The sequence below is a fragment of the Puma concolor genome, chromosome B3, assembly GCF_028749965.1.
Source record: "Puma concolor isolate L17-30 chromosome B3, mPumCon1.1.hap2, whole genome shotgun sequence".
Lineage (NCBI taxonomy): Eukaryota > Metazoa > Chordata > Mammalia > Carnivora > Felidae > Puma > Puma concolor.
In genome coordinates, this window is record NC_141672.1 from 36,619,576 (window position 1) to 36,638,933 (window position 19,358).

Consider the following 19,358-nt stretch of genomic DNA (forward strand, 5'->3'; position numbering starts at 1 on the left):
TCCTTGGAAAAAATCAAAGCATCAACCTTTGGGGCTCAGAGACCCTTCTTCTCTAGCAGGCCATGAGGCAAGCTGATCCAGTAATTCAGCTGCTTCTATTCTCTGCCAGCTCACCTAGGCAGATGCCCAAACAGGGGAAGCTATGAAAGGCCTACTCTGTTGGCCGGTTGCTCCTCACTATCTCTTCCTTAATTTTCAGGTCTTTTTACCCCTTTCCTTGTTCTGCCACCTGCTGGGTATATGACTTTAACAAATTGCTTGCATTCTCTGAGCTCTAGCTTCCTCATCTATATGATGAAGTAGATTAATACCTGCCTAGCTCATGGGATTATTGTATGGATCAAATGAGACGTGTGTAAAGCCTACAGTAGTGGTAGGAATAAGATAAAAGAAGGCTGTTTGATAGAAATGACCTTAGGGGCTTCCTGGAGGCTCACAGCCCTAGGCCACAAGCAGGCCACTTTGAATTAGGGCTGAATACACTACAGGAGAAATGCTTGGTGGTATCATCATCCGATTCCCCACCTCGTTCCCTCCTCTACCATGTATACACCATGCACTGCCTTGCACCGACCCATCTCACATTCTTTCCTCTCCGGCCCATTTCCCTATGAAAGCAGCTGAAGATGAAGATGTTATGGCCCCTTTGAGCTCCTCTAACTGCCAAGCTCATAAGCACTCAGCACCATGCTGTCAAATGAGGCAGTGGGGATGCATAATGTTTAAGTTCTGGTTATATTAATAAGGAGATATGGCCAAGTGATAAATAAGCCAACTTAAGAAAAAAAATAATTTGGGGAGAATAATAGGTGAAAATGAAGACAAGACAGAGGCGGAGAAGAAAGGAAGAGTGGAATAGGGAGGTGGGAGGGGTGCTTCAGTGGGAGCCTGCAAGCACAGTGGAAAGAGCACAGGCCTAGCAGTCAGATCCAGGTTTGAATTCTGCCTCAGACACATCAGCTATGTGACCTTAAAAGGGTTGCTTAAACTCAGTTTCCTCATCCAGAAAAATGGGACCAACAAGAATATATCTTCACTAAATTGATGTGAGAATTACGTGCTGTAAAGAGCCCAGAACAGTTCCAGGAAGACAGCAGCTGTTCAGCAAATGTTATTCTCCTCTCTATGCTCTGAATTCCCACAGCCACACAGCCAAGCCCTGAAGGGGTGTCCTGGCCATAGCCCAGACTCTTAACGTCCTCCTCCTCTTGGGGCAAAGAAAGGAGATAAGCCTCTGTACAGTTAGGCAGATAGGAAGGTCAGGAGGCAATGGTCAGAGCCAATGCAGCTCAATCATTCAATTAAACTACAGTGAGCACTTTCGTGCCCTTGGTATACAAAGATACAAAGAGGCTGAGAGGAAGAGACAGACACATAACCATAATAGCTATGCAAGGAGTAAGGACTTTACCTATGATATCTGTGTATCTTGATTTCAAAGAGTCTGCTTTATTGTCCCTATCCTCTAATTTGATTTGGGGTTTTGAAAAAAAAAGTCCTCACGATTTCATCAGAGGTCTCAGCAAAGTGCTTTGAGAGTGCAGAGAACAATGAGCCCCGCTTCAGGGAGTCAGAAGGGAGCATTTGAACAACAATGGTGAGAGCTAATGTTTATTAGTACCTACTGAGCACTAACATGTCAGGCACCAAGTGCTTTACACATATTAACTCATTCAATCCTCCCAACAGCCTTCCGAGGAAAATATTATTTATATTTCGCAAGGATAAGGTCACCGTTTGGAAGTGGCAGAGCCAGGATTTGAAGCCAGAGGGTCTTATTCTAGATTCCACATTCTTAATGTCTACGCCAAACTGCCTCTGTAAATCTTGAAGAATAAATACGGCCATCCTAAGATCCAAGGCCAGTTTTCCCCCTACTGGAACTACACCCAGATCAACAGAGATCGAATCTTTCATTTACTCACGCCATGTTCATTTAGTGCCTCTCCACATAAGGCCATCTAAGACTCAGAACTGTGGGTGGGAACTGTAGGGAGAGCAGCAGCCCACAGGCCTTTTTCCACCCACAAGCTCTGTTTTGATGTAATTCTCCTTGGCTCCAGAGCCTAGAGAGTGGGATATTGGGAGTTGGGACAGTCACCTGGCTTCTTTCCCACCTCTGTTCCTGGTGGGCAGGAATGGTGGGACCTGAGAAGTTAGATATAAAGAAGGGCTCAGAGGTTTGGATCTTTCAAGGCAAGGTATTTTTCCCCCTCTACTTCAAGAATGGAATAATCCTCCAAATGCACTCTTACATGAACCATATTGCTGTGGAATTGCTGTGAAAGAAGTGGGGCTGGGGGATTTGCAGCCTCACTCATTCAACATTCTCTATATCCTCTCCCATTTTCTCAGGTAGCTCTCACAGCTTCTCCATGGGATGTAGTTTGAATCTCCCGTCCCAGGTAGAAACTGAGAGATGGTGTCCCTCCTCAACTCTGCTGGTTGTTGAGGACTGGAAGTATCTGTAGCAGGCAAGAGAGGTCAGGAAGCAAGGGAGTTATCGATAACTGCCATCATTTGGAGGTTTAAAGAGCATTGACATGACTCTCTGCCCAAATATGTGCTCTGAGTTGCCCAGAAGAGAGGAGAGACGTAGGCTATGGGGTGGGATGAAGGAGAGAGGGGTCACAAAGGGTGGGCCAAGTGTGGGGTGTGGGGACATGGGAGATGTGAGTGGAGCAGATGATGGCCATTTTCTCCTTGTGGTAAATACAAGATAGGCCAAGGTTGACTAGAGATAGAATTAAATCAGAGAAAGTCAGAGTAAATGAAGCCTTCACACCTAGTTTTATCCCAGATGATTAAGGACACCACCATTAAATTCTGCTCACTAGGGCAATCTTCACAAGGGCAGGGGAACAGTGCACTTTGGACCTTTTCTGGTTCTGTCTACTCCTCTACAGAATGGGGGTCCAGCCCTACTTTATAGGTAACACATCATGCTGCCCAGGTATTATTTCATGCCAGTATCCATTCCCCATAGCAAAGCACAAAATATTGAAGAAATATTACAGGCTAGTGAAGACACAGAGTTTGGGAGTCAGACCTGAATTTTAATCTTGGCTCTGGCACTTATAATTTGACTTCAGAAATTATTCTTTCAGTTCCCTGCTTTACAAAATGGAAACAACACTAGCTTCTCCCTCATAGGATTCTTGTAAGGAATAAATGAGTTAGTATATATAAAGCATTTAAAACAGTACCTGGTATATACTGGTTATTCAATAAATGATTGTTTTATCATCATCTTCAGAGTTACTTAATTATAGCTCTGGATATCCTAAGAGGTCAAATATCTACTAAGCCTCCTTCCATATCTAAAATAGCTAGGCTCAATACCTCATTTGCCAGATTAAGGCCAGTTCAATACTGCACTTTTTTTTTTTTTTTAAATGCAATAAAGACTTAGGTCTTAGTCACATTACAGCCCATTGTAGGTTCACGGGCAGACTGTGGGAAGTGGTTCTGTTCCATGAAGTAATTCAGAAGTCTAGGATTATTCACCTAGGCTTCATCATTGCCTAGAAGTTTGGAGTTCTTCACTAATTTTCTGCATCTAGCCTGGAGGCAAAAGATGAGAGAAAGCTTAGAGGATGATGTAGAATAAGGGTCACAGTTTGGAAGAGGCTTATATTATTTCTGTCTACATTCTACTGGCCGGAGCATAAGTCACTACAAAGTGCAATCAAGCTACGTGCCTAGGAAAAAGATGAGACTGGGGCATTGGGTCAGTCTCTGCCATATCTTTCAATATGTTTTATACTTAATCTAGATACTGATAAAAACATCGTTCATGGAAAATGTTGAACAAAACTAGAGAGAATGGTGTAACAACCCCCCAAGACATATCACTCAGCTTCAAGTTTTCATCTCATGGTCAGTCTTGGTTCACCTACACTTCTACCCAATTCTCCCTTCCTCCCATATTACATGAAAGCAAATTCAAGATATTGCATTATTAAATCCATAATTATTATAGCACAGTACCTTTTCAAGCACTTACTATGTGCTATTCATTGTGCGCGCACTAGGAATACAATGATGAATCAGATGATTTTGGCTGAGTGAGGAGCTTATGGACTAAAGCTTATTGAGGTAAGCTAGACCAAATCACAATGAGAATAGAAAACACAACTCCCTTATTTGGAGGATACGTCCTCCAACATGGACTAAAACAAAAACAAAAACACCGCAATAATTAACTTTATTTTCCCCTGACCTCCCTACCTCACCAATGGGTTTTCATAAGCATCTTCACTTCCTTGAGAAACTGCTCCTCTGAGAGCCATTTCAGCTGAGGAGCTCCATATATTACCGGGCATGAGCTCTCCTGGCAGTAGAGGATTCTGAAAATGGAATGGCTACTGAGAGAGGCTAAGTGAGGCCCTTTCCAGCTCAATCAGTTCCTGGGGCTTCTGCTGAGCAATGACCTCAGGCTTTAACTCTGTCTTTTTTTGGAGGTGAGAAGGAGAAGTGGCCTCCAGGGGTTAAGAGGCAGAATGTTAATCAAAAAGAAACTGAGTGTTGACAGCCCTGCTGGCTCCAACTTATGTCTAATCGGAGCTCAGCACACCTTAATGGGTCACTAACCTTACCCCAGATGTCCTGCCACATATCACAGCCTACACACCAGTCATTCGGCATGCCAGACAAAGCCAGGATTAAGATGCCATCTGTACCTTCATCTTCAGCTCTCCCTATCTTGAAGATGGGAGTATGAATTCAAATGCAAATAGGCTTGGAAATTAGACAAACCATCATCAGGTAAAACACACATGCAATATCAAGCTTCATATTAATGTACCTATATATGTTTTACATATTATACATAAAATATATAAATATATTTATTTATATTTATATATAAATAAATGAAAAGCTCCAACATCAACAGTAATCCGACTGAAGCACACTCAGGGAAATTGTTTCTGCTCAGACGTGTACCTTGTGAAGCACAGAAGGCAAAAAGAATCAAATCTAGAGTTAACTCCTGCATTTGGGGCTGGGTAATTGATAGCTTGGTAGCCACTGATTATACCCTTGCATCTCTGTGTGAGCACAGCTGAGCTGGGAAGGGACACTCTGTTAGGACTCACCTTCCAGTCGATGCAGGCAAGTAGACACCCAAAGGGAGAGTGAGCCCAAGCAGGTATCTCCAGAGCACAGTCAGCTGCCTATCAATTCACAGAATCTTCACTTATCTCACCCACTTTTCTATCTCCTGTTATGGACATGGGTAGAGAGTGAATACAAAGAAGGATGGAATGCTAGTTCCAAAATTATTGGGAGAATGGAGGAGGGGAACAAGGTTAATTGAAGGCCATGGTTAATTATATATTTACCTTACAGTGAGTCTAGACAACTGAGCTTCAAGTAATCAAATACTCTAAGGATAAATGGAGTCTGGCTCTTGACTGTGGAAGAGCAAGATTGTACAGAGGCTAGAGCCTTGAAGAACAGATTTACTGATCAGACAGCTCTGGATTCAAGTCTTGATTCTACTCAACCACCCATTAGCTATTTGCCTTGCAAATAATTTATCTCAGAGCTTGCCAAGCACGGATAGCTTGCAGGTGCACCACAAAATACTGTTGGTTGTACTTTTTTTTATGATAAAGTATTTAAGGCAATTTTTGTAGCTATTTAACATTTTATAACAGAAGTTACATTTGAACACTATTTCTATGGCACCTTGTGAGATTTTTTGACTATCGTAATTGTTACCTTATTGCATACTTTACCACCTAGTACCTAGAGCAGTCTGAGCTGACTACATCACATATACCTTTCCTGATCTTACACTAAATCCTCTCAGATAGTCATATTATTAATACAGATGTACTCAATTTACCTAGCCCCATACAGTTGCTCTAAAAACCCCAAGTTTATCACAGAATGCCAACCAATGATTAGAATTTTGTGTGCCATGATGTGAAAAAGATTGGAAAGCACTGATTTAATCTCTGAATAAAGTTTCTCATATGAAACACAGAAACAGCAGTACATATGTCAAAGGGTATCGTGAGGACGAAATGATTTAAAATATGTAAAGCACTTAGAATTGTGTCTGGAACATTGTAAGTAAGTAAATGCCAGTAATTGTTTTTCCTTATCTGTGAAGATGGGGATAATAATGCCTACGTCGCATGGGTGATGTGAAGATCACGCACATGAGATAAAGCATGTTAAGAACTTAGTACAATGCCTGGTGTACAACAGGTCAGTAAATGTGAACCAGTATTTCATACTCCATCTTCAGGGTGGGGAGAGCTGAAGGTGGAAGAAGTCCCTTAGCTAAAGGATAATTAGCTTAAGTATACACAACTTTTTATGTTAGACTGTAACTTCCAGTGCAGTTCGGTTAGATTGTAAATAAACTGACTTCATTCTCTTTGGGACCTATTACAGTTGTAGAACTATAGAGGCTGCCCAAAACATGACTAGAGATTGATATCACAGAGCTGTTAAGTGTCCTTTACAAAGCAATTTTATGTCTATCATCTTATTTAATTTCCTAAAACAACAGCCATAGGCTACCTCCATGTTAAAGGTGAGAAAACGGAGGTCTAGATGATTACATAGCTTGACCAAGATACGAACAGCTTCGTCTCAGAGCTGCAAGTAGAACCCACGTCTATTTCTCCAAGTAGAGTGTTCTTTTTACCAGATCACATTACTATACTGAGGCTGCTGTATATAGTTGTACAGCGGAGGGTAATTCATACAGTAGACATTGTGGATCTGTATATTTATTAAGCAATTTTCTGGCAGATGGCAGTGAGAGTTTTGTTATAAAAATAAGTATATTAAAATAATTGTCTCAGGGAGCACCTTTATCCAATTTGCCCTAATATACTACTACCACATTTAAAGTTTTCTTTGACGATTCAAACAGTATTTTGGGATGTTGAGCCCCTTTGGATCATCAATTTGAATACAAAAGACAGGATTACTTAGAGCAGGGGTCAGCACACTTTCTGCAAGAGGCCAGACAGTAAATATTTTAGGCCTTTTGGGCCAGAACAGTATTATTCAGAACTACTCCCCTTTGCTGTTGAAGCCTGAAAGCAGCCACAGACAGTATGCAAATGATGGGTGTGGCTCTGTTCCAGTAAACCTCTACTTACAAAAAAAGGCAGTGGCCTATGGCTTGCCAAATACTGACAGAGAATTTCTTGAAAGAGGAGCTTGGGTGGCTCAGCTGGTTAAGCGTGGGCTTTCAGCCCAGGTCATGATCTCATTGTTCGTGAGTTCGAGCCTGCATTGGGCTGTCTGCTGTCTCTGCTGTCAGCGTGGAGCCCACTTCAGATCATCTGTCTCCTCTCTCTGCCCCACCCCTGTGCATGTGCTCTTTCTCAAAAATAAACATTAAAAATTATTTAAAAAAATTTCTTGAAAGAGCATGACCTCAGACCGAACCTGTGTAAACCTGAAACTAGAACTGATTTCAAACCCCTTGATCTTTAGGCCTTAACACACCTCAGAGGTTTTCATTCTTGGTGTGGTGACCCACCAGTATGCAGTGATTAATTGTGAGGTACTCTGCAAACAATTTCCAGCATTTATGGATATTACTTAAAAAATAATGAAATAGATCAGAAGAGACTTACACTTGTTTTGATTTCTTGAACGGGAAGGAAAAGTCAGATCTAGTCCGGAGGGGGATGTCATCCCAACTTTTGGCCTCCAAGGAAACCCTGACTCCTCAGTTTTCTTGGTCTTTGTCTCTACCAATTCCTCTTTTCTTAGTTTAATAGAAACAAAACTGTGACTCTATGAAAGAAGCTTTACCAGAAACAAAGGTGTGAAAGTAAACAAAGGAGGAGTTGATAAATTTAAACAGAGGTTTGCAAAGCCTCTTCCAGTAGGTAAGAAATTAAGTTACTCAGTTATAGCTAATGCCTAGTCAAACAGACCCTTGTTCCCCTTGCTACCAAATCAAGCTGTCCAGGCTTCTAATCCGGGCAGCTTCAGGTTGGAACCACTTATGACCTTATTAGAATTTCAGTCTCTAGAATATGACCACAAATTCGCAACCTTTTTAGAAATCTAGGGCTGGAATGGGACTGGGTTATCTAACCCCACTTACATGCTTGAGGTTCTGTTTGGCATCCAATTCTGCTTGGGCATCTCTGCAAGGAACAGGAAGCTGTCACCTAAATGAGGTTGCATCATTATCAACACACTTCATGTGTTGAATTAAGCTTACTTTCACTGTTGCTGCTTCTGCACACTGGAGTCACACAAAACAACCCTAGTCCCTTCTTCACACAGCAGCTGTACCACTACCTGAACATGCTATCATGAAGTACCAAGCACAGGACTCAAGGTGACATTCAAGAGTTCAACACCTTCTCTGTCAGGAGACTCCTGTTTTCTAGGGGGAGGGGAGGGGAGGAGGGAGAGTCACAGACACTAATGGCAATACTGAATTTACAGGCAACTAAATTCTCTAAATCTTTATTTACATCTCCTATAGCCTGAACTGAGACCCAACTGACCTTCTGGATCTAAGAATAAACTATACTTGTAAGCTGCACAGATGTTAAATGCTCTAATATTTATTATCTAATGCAGTGATTCTTAGCCCTGATGATATGCTAGATTTACCCTTTCATTTCAATTTTTAAGCAAATTTTAGGGATTCTGACTCTCTCAAATAGTGTAATTTATTACTATCTCAGCTCCTAGTTACTAAAAAATTTGACAACAAGGAAATACGAGTAGTGATAACAGGGTGGGGGGTGGGGGGCTGAGTGGCTCACTCAGTTAAGTGTCCTACTTCGGCTCAGGTCATGATCTCATGGTTTGTGGGTCCGAGCCCCGCATCAGTCTCTGTGCTGACAGCTCAGAGCCTGGAGCTTGCTTTGGATTCTGTGTCTCCCTCTGTCTCTTCCCCTCCCCACCGTACACTCCGTCTCTCCGTCACTCAAAAATGAATAAACTTTAAAAAAAAAAAAAAGAATAGTGATAACTGCTCACATTTGTTGAACTTTGTACTAAGGCACTGAACTAAGAGTTAATTTTCATAGGTCAACTTATTTAATCCTCGCAAAAAACTTTATGCAGTTACTCTTACTATTTCATTTAATTGGTGGTAAATGGAGGTACAGAAAGGTTAAGTTTATTTGCTCAGGTTCACAGTGCCAGGTAGAAGACCCAGGATTTTAATGCAAACAGGTTGAAAAGAGAACTCATACTTTTAACTACTACATCATATTGTTTCCATCAATGTCCTTTTTCAAAGCATCAATAAACTGTGTGAACAAGTCAGGATAGGGCTCTATGGCAAACTGGCAGAGACTTGAGTTAACCAAACCTTTTGAATAAATACAGCTAATTCTTTTTTTTTTTTTTTTTAATTTTTTTTCAACGTTTATTTATTTTGGGGACAGAGAGAGACAGAGCATGAACGGGGGAGGGGCAGAGAGAGAGGGAGACACAGAATCGGAAACAGGCTCCAGGCTCCGAGCCATCAGCCCAGAGCCTGACGCGGGGCTCGAACTCACGGACCGCGAGATCGTGACCTGGCTGAAGTCGGACGCTCAACCGACTGCGCCACCCAGGCGCCCCCAGCTAATTCTTAATATGACTGCCTGTGCTCATGCAGCCTCAGACGCTCTATCTTTCCCACAGTTAAGATGGCTAATGCCATGCTGAAATCTTAGTACAGCAGTATGCACAGACACAATATTCCTTGAAGTGGCTAAAAGCCAGGCTCTCTGCATTTGGATCTTGGCTCTACCACCCTCTAACTTTATCACCATGGGCAAATTACTTAAGACTTCTGTGCTTCAGTTTCTCAGTCAATAAAAAGGTAATGATAGTACCTACCTTATGATTATGGTGATTATAAATTAACCCAGTAAAGTACGTAGAAAATCCCCAGGTACATAGAAAGTGTTCAATAAGTGCTAGCTCTTATTGTAATTCTCTATTACTCTACAGCTGTATGAAAACAAGAAACAAGATTAGTCTGGTTTATCTGGTTCTTGCATCGTTACCACTGCTAACTTTTTAAATAATCAAGGCTGAAGCATTACTCATGACTTGTCGAATCTATCCACCTATATGTTGGTAATCTATCTTCTCATTTTTAGAAGCAGCAATTCCAGCTCCTCTTCGGTCATTCAGTACCTCCTAGCTCACCCTGCTTCCTTAAAGACTACCAAGAGCCCTCATATCTCTCTCTACACCAAGGACCAGAGACTTGAAGTATAGTCTGGTATTGTAATATTTGGGTGTAATGGGAGAAAAATCGCAGGAACTCCCTAAGGTGGCACCTCATTTTGTGGCCTATTGAGTCATAGACTGTCTGTAATTCTGAGTGTAGGAAATCAAGATTGGTGGTCAGGGCAGTTGAAAAAGACCCACTTTGGGTCCCCAAGGCCCAGTCTGAGAGGGGCTTAAGGTATAAGCTATCGTAGCATGGCTGTCCTTTAGCATACTAGGTTACTTCTGAGCTTAGGATAAGAGCCAGCCAAGCAGACATTTCCAAAGAAATTGGACATGTGTGGCAAATGAACCTGAGGGCATTATACAGCTGTTACCCAGGTTAACAATTCTTTCCGGAGACAGGATCTTGAAGTTAGGAAAGAACCTTCTAGATCTAGTCTAGAGGTTGTAAACTAATGTACCACGGATGAAAAGTGGCTACAGATGTCTTATGTGCTCCCCTTAGTGCTTTATGTGATTTTTGAATTAGCTGCTAATATTTAAAAATTTGAAGATGTTGCATAACAAATAGATATTGTTGCTCTTGGAAAAAAAGGATCTGGCCACATTATGTCGTTGGGGCAATAATCAGCTGAGGCTGAGTAGTATCTATCTTCTTTAGACATGTGGAACCCAACCAGACAATAAACATTTTTAGATCCTGATTAAATCCAAGCAATTCATTCCACAGATGAAGAAAACAGAGTTCTAGAAAACTATCTGACCTGTCCACATTTAATGGCAGAGTCAAAATCATAAGGTTAAGTATTCTGAATCCCAGTTTTATGATCTTCAGTGAGTATAGCTGGCTCTTGAACAATATGGGGGTTGGGGTGCCGACCCCCCAAGCAGTTGAAAATATTTGACTCCCCACAAGCTTAACTACTAACAGCTTACTTGACCAGGATCCTTACCGATAACATTAACAATTGATTAACATATTTTTTGTATATGTATTATATACTGCATTCTTACAATAAAGTAAGCTGAAGATGATGTTATTAAGAAAATCGTGAGAAAATATATTTACAGTACCCAACTGTATTTATCAAAAAAATCCCACATATAAGTGGACTTGCACAGTTCAAGGGTCAACTGTACTGTTGCTCTTTCCCGCATTGGATCTGAGATACACGCACATTACCTGCCTGCAGGCACTATGACAAAGAGAAACAAAACAGAACTTTTGCCTTTGCTTCATTTGTTTTGTTGGGCCAGAAATTCTTAGGGGCTGCAATCTAGTAGAGAAGTTAAGACTAGCCAGAAGCTCAAAGTCCCAGCATTCCTCAGGCTGCTGACCACACCCACAGTCTAAACTATCTGTGCTTTCTGTACAAAACACTGCACATTCCCAGCCTCCACAGATGCTCTCATATGCAGCTGGGTTATGAACAAACATAGAGCTTTTTCCTTTGTTAATGGCCTTTTCTCTACCCACACAGGCAGTTAGGGAACAAGAGCCTCCGTGGGACACTGATGCTGGAGAAGAGGTCACAGAGAACAGTTATAGATGAGGAGGATGGTAGGAGCTTGGAACTCTCTTCCCGGCTATCTTCCCAAACATCAGATGGCTATGGCCATAGCCTTCGATACATTGCTTTTAAAAAAGTGTAGGCTCCATCCAGGCTGACATAATTTACGCAAAAGATGTCCTAGCTATGCTCCACCTGAACGCAGCAACACTGATTTAGAAAAATATTTGAAATATTTAGCTTAAATAGACACAAATACATAGTATCATAGCTTCATTATATCTCAGGTCCAGGAATATCTTACCTAAAACTTCCCAGGGGAATATCTGGTTCCCTTTACATCTTGGAGATGTCAATGACATAACTATAGTCTGTGTAAGTAATTATGGGAGAAGCTGCATAAGGAATGGAATAGTAACAAGGGAAACATTCACATGAGATCATTCTCTGTAAAGGTAGGAATACAAAATCAAGATTGCCTAACTTAAGGATAAGGAGAAGAGAAATCAGGTGGCAACTGAAATGGACTAGAGATTGCAAGGCTGAATAGCTGAGCAGGGACCTGGAGGGACCTGGAGTCAGAGACTCTGACCTGTGTAAAGAACCAAAAACGAATCCACACTGTCAAAGGGCAGGGCTCAAACATGCATAATGTCAATGACAGCTGAAGCCAAGAACTTGACAAGGCCTGCCTTTGCCCCGCCAAGGACCCTGGAACAGCTCCTCCATGTTTCCATGACGGAAAATGCTGCCAGGAACCAGTAGGAATAGAGGCAAGCTCTCCTTTGTGTTTCCCTGTGGGCAATGCATTTAAAAATTCCCTAGAGTCTGTATCTGCCATATATTTGGGTGCCAAGTCCCTAAATTCTTCAAATTCCCAAGCCATACATCTGTTCTGTACAGGTCTATTGATCCTGGCTATTGCACAGCTTACTGGGAGCACAAATGAAGTACCAGGCAGTTGGCTATGGTCAAAGAGGACTTGTCTATTCCTCTTCAACTAAGAAAGATTTCTCCTTATTGACGCAGAGATTTTTCTAGTACACCATTTAGACTAATGCTTTCCCTGCTTACTGAATATACAGTGATTATAATTTCTCAGAACTAAATAAAACAATATGAGATTGTTTTTTAAATGCGCTTTTTCTCTTTTAACACTCAACCCTTTCAAAAGCTGAGGCTGTTCATGCTCTTGAATTAAGAGGCAGCCCAGAAGACAGGCTAGGCTCTATATAATAGGAAAAAACTAAAGCTCAGAGAAGGACACAATTAGTCTGTTACTCACTGGGGACACCAAGAAACCCTCATTAGGGCTGGAAGCCCTTTCACAGCTGTCAGCGCCAGCTCAGTACTAAATCAGACTTCAGGGGTAGGACCAGGAAAGCCTTGGTAAGACCATTTATAACCACCTTGTCAAAGACCCAAACCTTCCTTAGTCTAGGACTAGTCACTCAATTCAAAACTATGCAGTTTTTAAGTACCACATCCTTATGGAGAAAGTCCAACAGTGGTGAGGAAATGTTAGTCCTCTCAACATGGCAGTGTGTAAAAGAAGAATCACCATCATGTACATGATGATTTGCAAAAAAGTGGCTCAGAAAAGCTTTTCAGGAAGATGTGGTCAGCAGTATTCATTAGCCCTTCACACCTGCAGGTTTAATAATTTGGTTAGTTCTTCATCTTCCTTCCTGCTTGAAGCAACTGGCTGCTTAGCTATTAAGGCTAGAATCTAAACAGGCTGTCACAGGACTATGTTCCCTCTTCCCACACTGTGCTTTTTCATTTTAAGTCTCTGCCTCAGAGTTTAGCCTCTGGTATGGTTAAGTTTAAGCACTTATTGAACAGAACTTCCAAATGATAACAACTATAAACTTGACAAGACATAAAAAACTACCTGAAGGCACTGGAGAATGAACAAAAAGCAGGCAGATTCTGGAGACAGGTTGAAACTTAGAAGAAGGAAATGGAACAAGGTGAGTTCCCATTTTTATGGTTTTTAGGCTGACTGAAAACTGCAGTTGAAGAATCAGAGAAAACCAAAGATTCAGAGCAACCACAGCTGTTAGAAAGCGAGGGGGAAAACTCAGAAAAAGAGAACCAAAGAAAAGAGAATGAACCTCAAATTCTGTGCGTAAACTCCATGCAAATCTCTGGCGGACCCCTGAACCACACATGTGCGGGGCAGACTTCAGATAATGATAAAAGAACTGAAATGAGATTTGAGCTGCTGCCTAAAACACAATGTAGTTTGAGGCCAATGAAGTTAAATGCCTGCCAACGCAAACAAAATCAGCACTCTCTTCAGAGGAATATAACAGAACTCACAGAGTAAACACTGAAAACATTCAGTTGTACACAATCTAAAATCACTCAGTATTTGAAGAACCTGAAAAATAAGACTCTTTCTCTAGAGAAAAGACAAACAATGGAAACCAACTGTGAGATGATTCAGATGTTGGATTTAGCAGAATTTTAAAGCAGGTATAACTATGTTCACTAAAGCAAAGCAAAAGCCTGCTTGTCATGAATAAAAACAGGAAATCTCAGCAGAGAAATACAAGCAGAGTAACATATACTATCATTAATGACTCACGTTCTGAAGACAAGTAAGATGGGAATTAGAAAACAACTCATATTCAAAAGTATCTCTGTTTAGGGGGAGATTTTTATTTCAAATGACTTTTATTTGTACCAAAACGAAATTGAAAGTTGCATGCTGACACTATAGGTAGGTAGTTTTTGCTCTTTGGAAGACTTGACCAGAGAGAAGTCGAAAGAATTTAGGGAAGTTTGGTGGGGACATTTTGCATATAGGTATTTTCATTTAGTGAGAATGTGAAAGATAGAGTTTTCTGTCTGGTATTCCTGGTATTCAACCAGGTCTGCTACTAGTTCTTAATGGATCAAATTCTTCTCTCAGAAGGTAGAACAGATGCTATGAAATATTCTTGCCATACATCTAAAGGAGGCAGGCTGCAGAAAATAGCCAGTGACTCTACAAGGAGAAGAGTGATGTTCAGAGAGAAAGCATAGAGGGCATCCAAGTCTTGTCTTTTGAAGTGATTCTCTCATGGAATTACTAAATGAAGTATATGGAAAGGATAATCTCAAGCCCATTTTGGATCTCACACTGGTTCCTTTCTCCTTTGTTTGGATAATTCTACATATTGTGAGATATGTACTTTAGAAACAGAGACAGCTTCCCAGCTCCAAAGGTTCCTGGTACTCTCAAAAGCAGGACATGATAGGAAAGGGCACAACTTGCTTCCTGGCTAAAACAACAGGACTCAACTCACGAAGAGTGGCAATAAGAAATGTTATCAACAAGACTGAAATTGTTTGTTTTGGAAATGGAAGTCACAGTTCCTCTGGGGCAAGAAGTGTGATTATTTAATTCAATTAAAACAAACAAACAATGCCCAAAGTAAGAAAATAAAAGCTCTCAAAGAGTATTCTTAGCAACTTTGTAATGCATACCAACTAAATTCAGTTTTCAGTGTTAAAATGGACTAATGACTCTTTGACCTAAGACCTGAGTAGTCACTCAATCAGAAACAGAAAAAAAAAATAATAATAATCAGAAAAACTATAAAACTCCTCTTTTTATCAGTTTTCCTACTTAAAACTTAACCACCAAATCATCCAATGATGTAAAATTCTAGAAACTTTACAAAATTCCTCTTTTTAAAATTTATTTTTTGTTATCAAAGAGAATGTCCAGAAACATTGAGTACTAAAGATCTGTTCATGGCATTGTTTTACAAAAGTTCCTAATGGAGTGTGAATATTTTATTTTCTGATGTATCCTTCACTTATTAATGATGAGGTGGGTGAACTGATGCAATTACTTAAAAAAAAAAAATCCAGACAAAAACATCCATTCTCATTCTGAATCTGCTGATTGGAGTGAATTCAGTGGTTACAATAGCACCACTGGCAAAGGATCAACCTCCTGACGTAGGGAGCTATTCGGGGTCTTCTCATTAGGTCACAAAGGTCTTTCAGATATAGGCACCATGTTTGAAGTCTCACACAAAATGTCTGTGTCACTTAAATTACACAATGTGGCAGTGTTTGTCTCATGGGGACATAATCTTGAAAGAAGGGGCAAAATAGAAAACAATCTGTTTGTATGTTATATGTGAGTACATTATTGGACTGTGCACGAGTTTAAGGGCATTGTGGCCCTTGTTAAAGAGTAATTCCACCAATGAAGCATCTGTCAGTTCCCAATTGCTCCTGGTGCTTGAAGGTGTCTACTCATTTCACCATGTGTTGTAAGGTCAGGGTCTTCTTCATCTACTGTTTGGCTCAAATGGTTTTAACTGAGTTTAGTTGTCCTTCTCTTCCATCTAAGCTTTACTTCTCAGCCTCAGGATATGTGGGGTACTTGACCGTTTCTATCTTCTCTCGGACTTTGTAGGAGGGATATAGGCCCGTCCTTCCCAGTTTCCTGTTGACACCTTTAGAATAGCCATCCCAATGATTTCCAGCCACACCAATGATATCTCCAGGTTCCATGGGGATTTCATCTACAGTTCGAGGTTGGTGAGGATAAATGGCAATCTGGTTGTGGGCATTTTGGCCCCCAAAATAGTAGATGTCATCCAAAGAATGGAAGTTTGCAGAAGCATCAGGATGAAGTGTTTGCATGATTTCATAAGCGACTCGACAGACCTTGGGAAAGAATGAAAAAAAAAATGTATTAGTATACATGAGATATTCTTCATAGCAAACTGAAGGCCCTTGACTAAACAGACTAAGACTAGAACAGGACTAGGACCGGGAGGATGGGAAGTAGTAGATTCTAGTCACAAGTTTTTACTCTATTTGCTCTGAGATACGGTACAAATCATTCTTCATCTTTGTGTATCTTTTTTTTTTTTAAACATAAAAGATTACTATAGCTAAGGTCTTTGGGAACAAAATATAAACTACAAAGTACTTTAAGAAGATGAATCAATTAGTTTTAATGAACATTTATTAAGAGCTTCACAGTACACCTCGTGTTGAGCACTGGTTACAGAAAAATGAGTAAGACATAGTTCGTGTCCTTGAAGAACTTAAAGTTGAGGATTAGGAATATAAATACTTTACACAAACGCTGCTGCTCCCTTCCCTTCATTCAGTCTCAATCAAATGCATACTCTCTTCTGCTAGATTTGGACTTGATCTCAGAACTCTTCTCAAAAGAAATTCATGTAATTATTGACAATGAACTAGCTTTGGCAAGTGAGCTAAAACATATCTGCCATTTCTGTTCTAGAGTTTTAAGTGTCCTGAGTAGATATAAGCATTCGAGGACTGAAATAAGATGTGCTAATCTTTGGTGAAGATGTATCTGCCTGATGCATGTAAAGCTACTTAAAAGATTCCTATGTCCAGAGAATATCTACCATGCCCACTGGATGGCCACTGAAATTCCACAATCTGAGATTCACACACTGAATCTGATGCTTGGTGATAAAGTTGAACTATAACTATTTTCATAGGGGGATAGCATTTTAAGCAATTAAAAAATATGTTCATTATAGAGCAAATGGGTTTCAGGAACTTCTCTAAAAATAGGTGAAGACAGAAGAGAGAATGCTATCATTTTGCTTCTTCCATTATACATTGTGAACAGAGAACTCAAGTCATATTAAAAAAAAATTTTTTTTCCCTAAATCTCCAGTTGTAGTTGTCTCAGTTAATTAAGCTTTATTGTCTCTATACCAATACTTTTGCATTTATTTAAAATGATACTACTAACAGTAATTGTTGACCTGCTCAGTGGAGCAATTTAGGATTGCCCAACAGTCTTTTAAAACTCTGGTATTTATGAGATCAAAAGTGAGTGGAGACACTCATCCTTAATTGTTATGAGCAAATGAAATCTGATTAGGTTAAGCATCACCTTAACTTCTTAAAGAATCTGAATTTCAGGAACTTGAGGGATGCTTTTCAAATGCTATATGTAACTTGCAAATGAAACTAAGTTTAGACAATATTTAAAATTTTGCAAATATGGACTAAAATACAAGGAGAATCAGTGACCTGCCCAAATTCTAGTGCTAGAATTTCAACTAGTCATAGAACCAAGACAATGACTTTACTTGTAAGTTTCTACTTCATTAACAAACTAACTTTATATTGGGGATGCCATGGTACAACTGAGATCACCAGTAGAATACTGAGACTATAGCAAAATGAGGGTCAAAAAGGTTTGGAATGGGAACGCCAAAGTCAGCCAAAGGCCCACACAGGGCAAGCAAAATCAAGTGGAGCGTCTGGGAAGGAAGAAACTAATTAAAACAAAGCAGCTCGGACAATAGCCAAGTATAGTTAACAGTGATAGAGGCTAATATTTTCTGAGTTTTTGCTGTCGGACATTGTTTGTAGGTATTATTTAATTTAATCCTCTAAGTAGCCCCATACAATTCTATCATACTCATTTTAGAGGTGTCAAAGTTCAGTTAAGGAATCTGCCCAAGGTTACACTATTATTAAGTAGTAGATTCCAGTTTGGAACTCAGGCAGTTTGTGTATGTTTGTAAACTCCTAAGCATATTTTCTCTTGTAGATCCTGTTCTCCATGTTTGGATTATAACACCAGAATGGTAAAACATAGGGCCAAGGCAAGCCATGGGCAAACTTGACAGTTGTTCCCCACCACCCCCCACCCCCGAGCCCCTCCACTCACTCTTCAATTATATCTAGCCAGGAATGCAGGAGCTTGCACTGCCCTTGGGAGGACCACAATGTCAGTGTGGCAACAAACCCTGATGTAGCTCCTCCTCTCCACTATTAAGTGTCTCAGTCTCATAAAGACACTGCCTTCAGTCCTACACCCTTAGGGACCTGCTTTCTTTGGGGGATAATCCTAATAATCAATATATATTTTGGTATCCACAGTTGTTGCTGTGTCAGCCTATGGATAACATGTATTTTCTTCAAAGAAAGAAAAATGAATGGTAGAAATTTCAGACACTGAGATGGGCCAATATGGGGACCTTTATCCTTTTCATAATAATGGTAACCCTATGAGTTGGTTGCTGTTATTATCCATATTTTACAGCAGAAGAAACAAGCCCCAGAAATATTAAGTAGATTTCAAAAAAAAGGGGGGGAGGGATAGGGGAGGAAGGAGCTAGTAAATGGTAGAGCCACAATCACAGTTCTTTTGGGCTCTCAGCTGTATACTAAACTGTCTTAGGATAAGAACCTAGTACTGTGCCTGCCACATAGTAGGAGCTCAGAAAGAGCTGTTGAATGAATACTGCTTCATTCATAATACTAGCCTAGCAGTGAAGATACAAGTCCATGAGTGGTATTTAATCCCCAAGATCCCATATAACATTCTTTGTAGTTAAAAAATTTCTCTATTTTTAGCCATCGGGAAATTTACTGCAAAGGGCTAGAAAGAGTACTATAATGTTGATGTTTGCATTTAATTACCCTAGGCTTCATCACTAGGCTTTACTAATCCAAATTGTGTGGCAGGTAAATGAAGGCTTTCAGTTGATATCAATACTCAGTTTGATACTAGACAGGTAGCATGATGGATGCAAACCCTCTGGCTTACAAAGCAGTGGCTGGCCATATGTAGTAAGTTTCATTTCATTTATTTCATATCAGTGTATCATTTAGTACACCACTAAGCACACAGTAATGGGTAAGAGCAAAAAT

General features: G+C 40.3%; 1 protein-coding gene across 19 annotated transcripts in view; it reads right to left on the minus strand.

Annotated features, from left to right (window-relative positions):
• Positions 1–15,365: 15,365 nt before the first annotated feature.
• FUT8 (fucosyltransferase 8) overlaps positions 15,366–19,358 on the minus strand; it is a 313,352-nt gene continuing 309,359 nt past the window's right edge. For all 19 annotated transcript variants that reach the window (XM_086709517.1, XM_086709522.1, XM_086709521.1 and 16 more), the window contains one exon: positions 15,366–16,367. In XM_086709517.1, the coding sequence (XP_086565643.1) occupies positions 16,050–16,367 (318 nt within the window). In that variant the 3' untranslated portion in view covers positions 15,366–16,049. The remainder of the gene's footprint in view (positions 16,368–19,358) is intronic.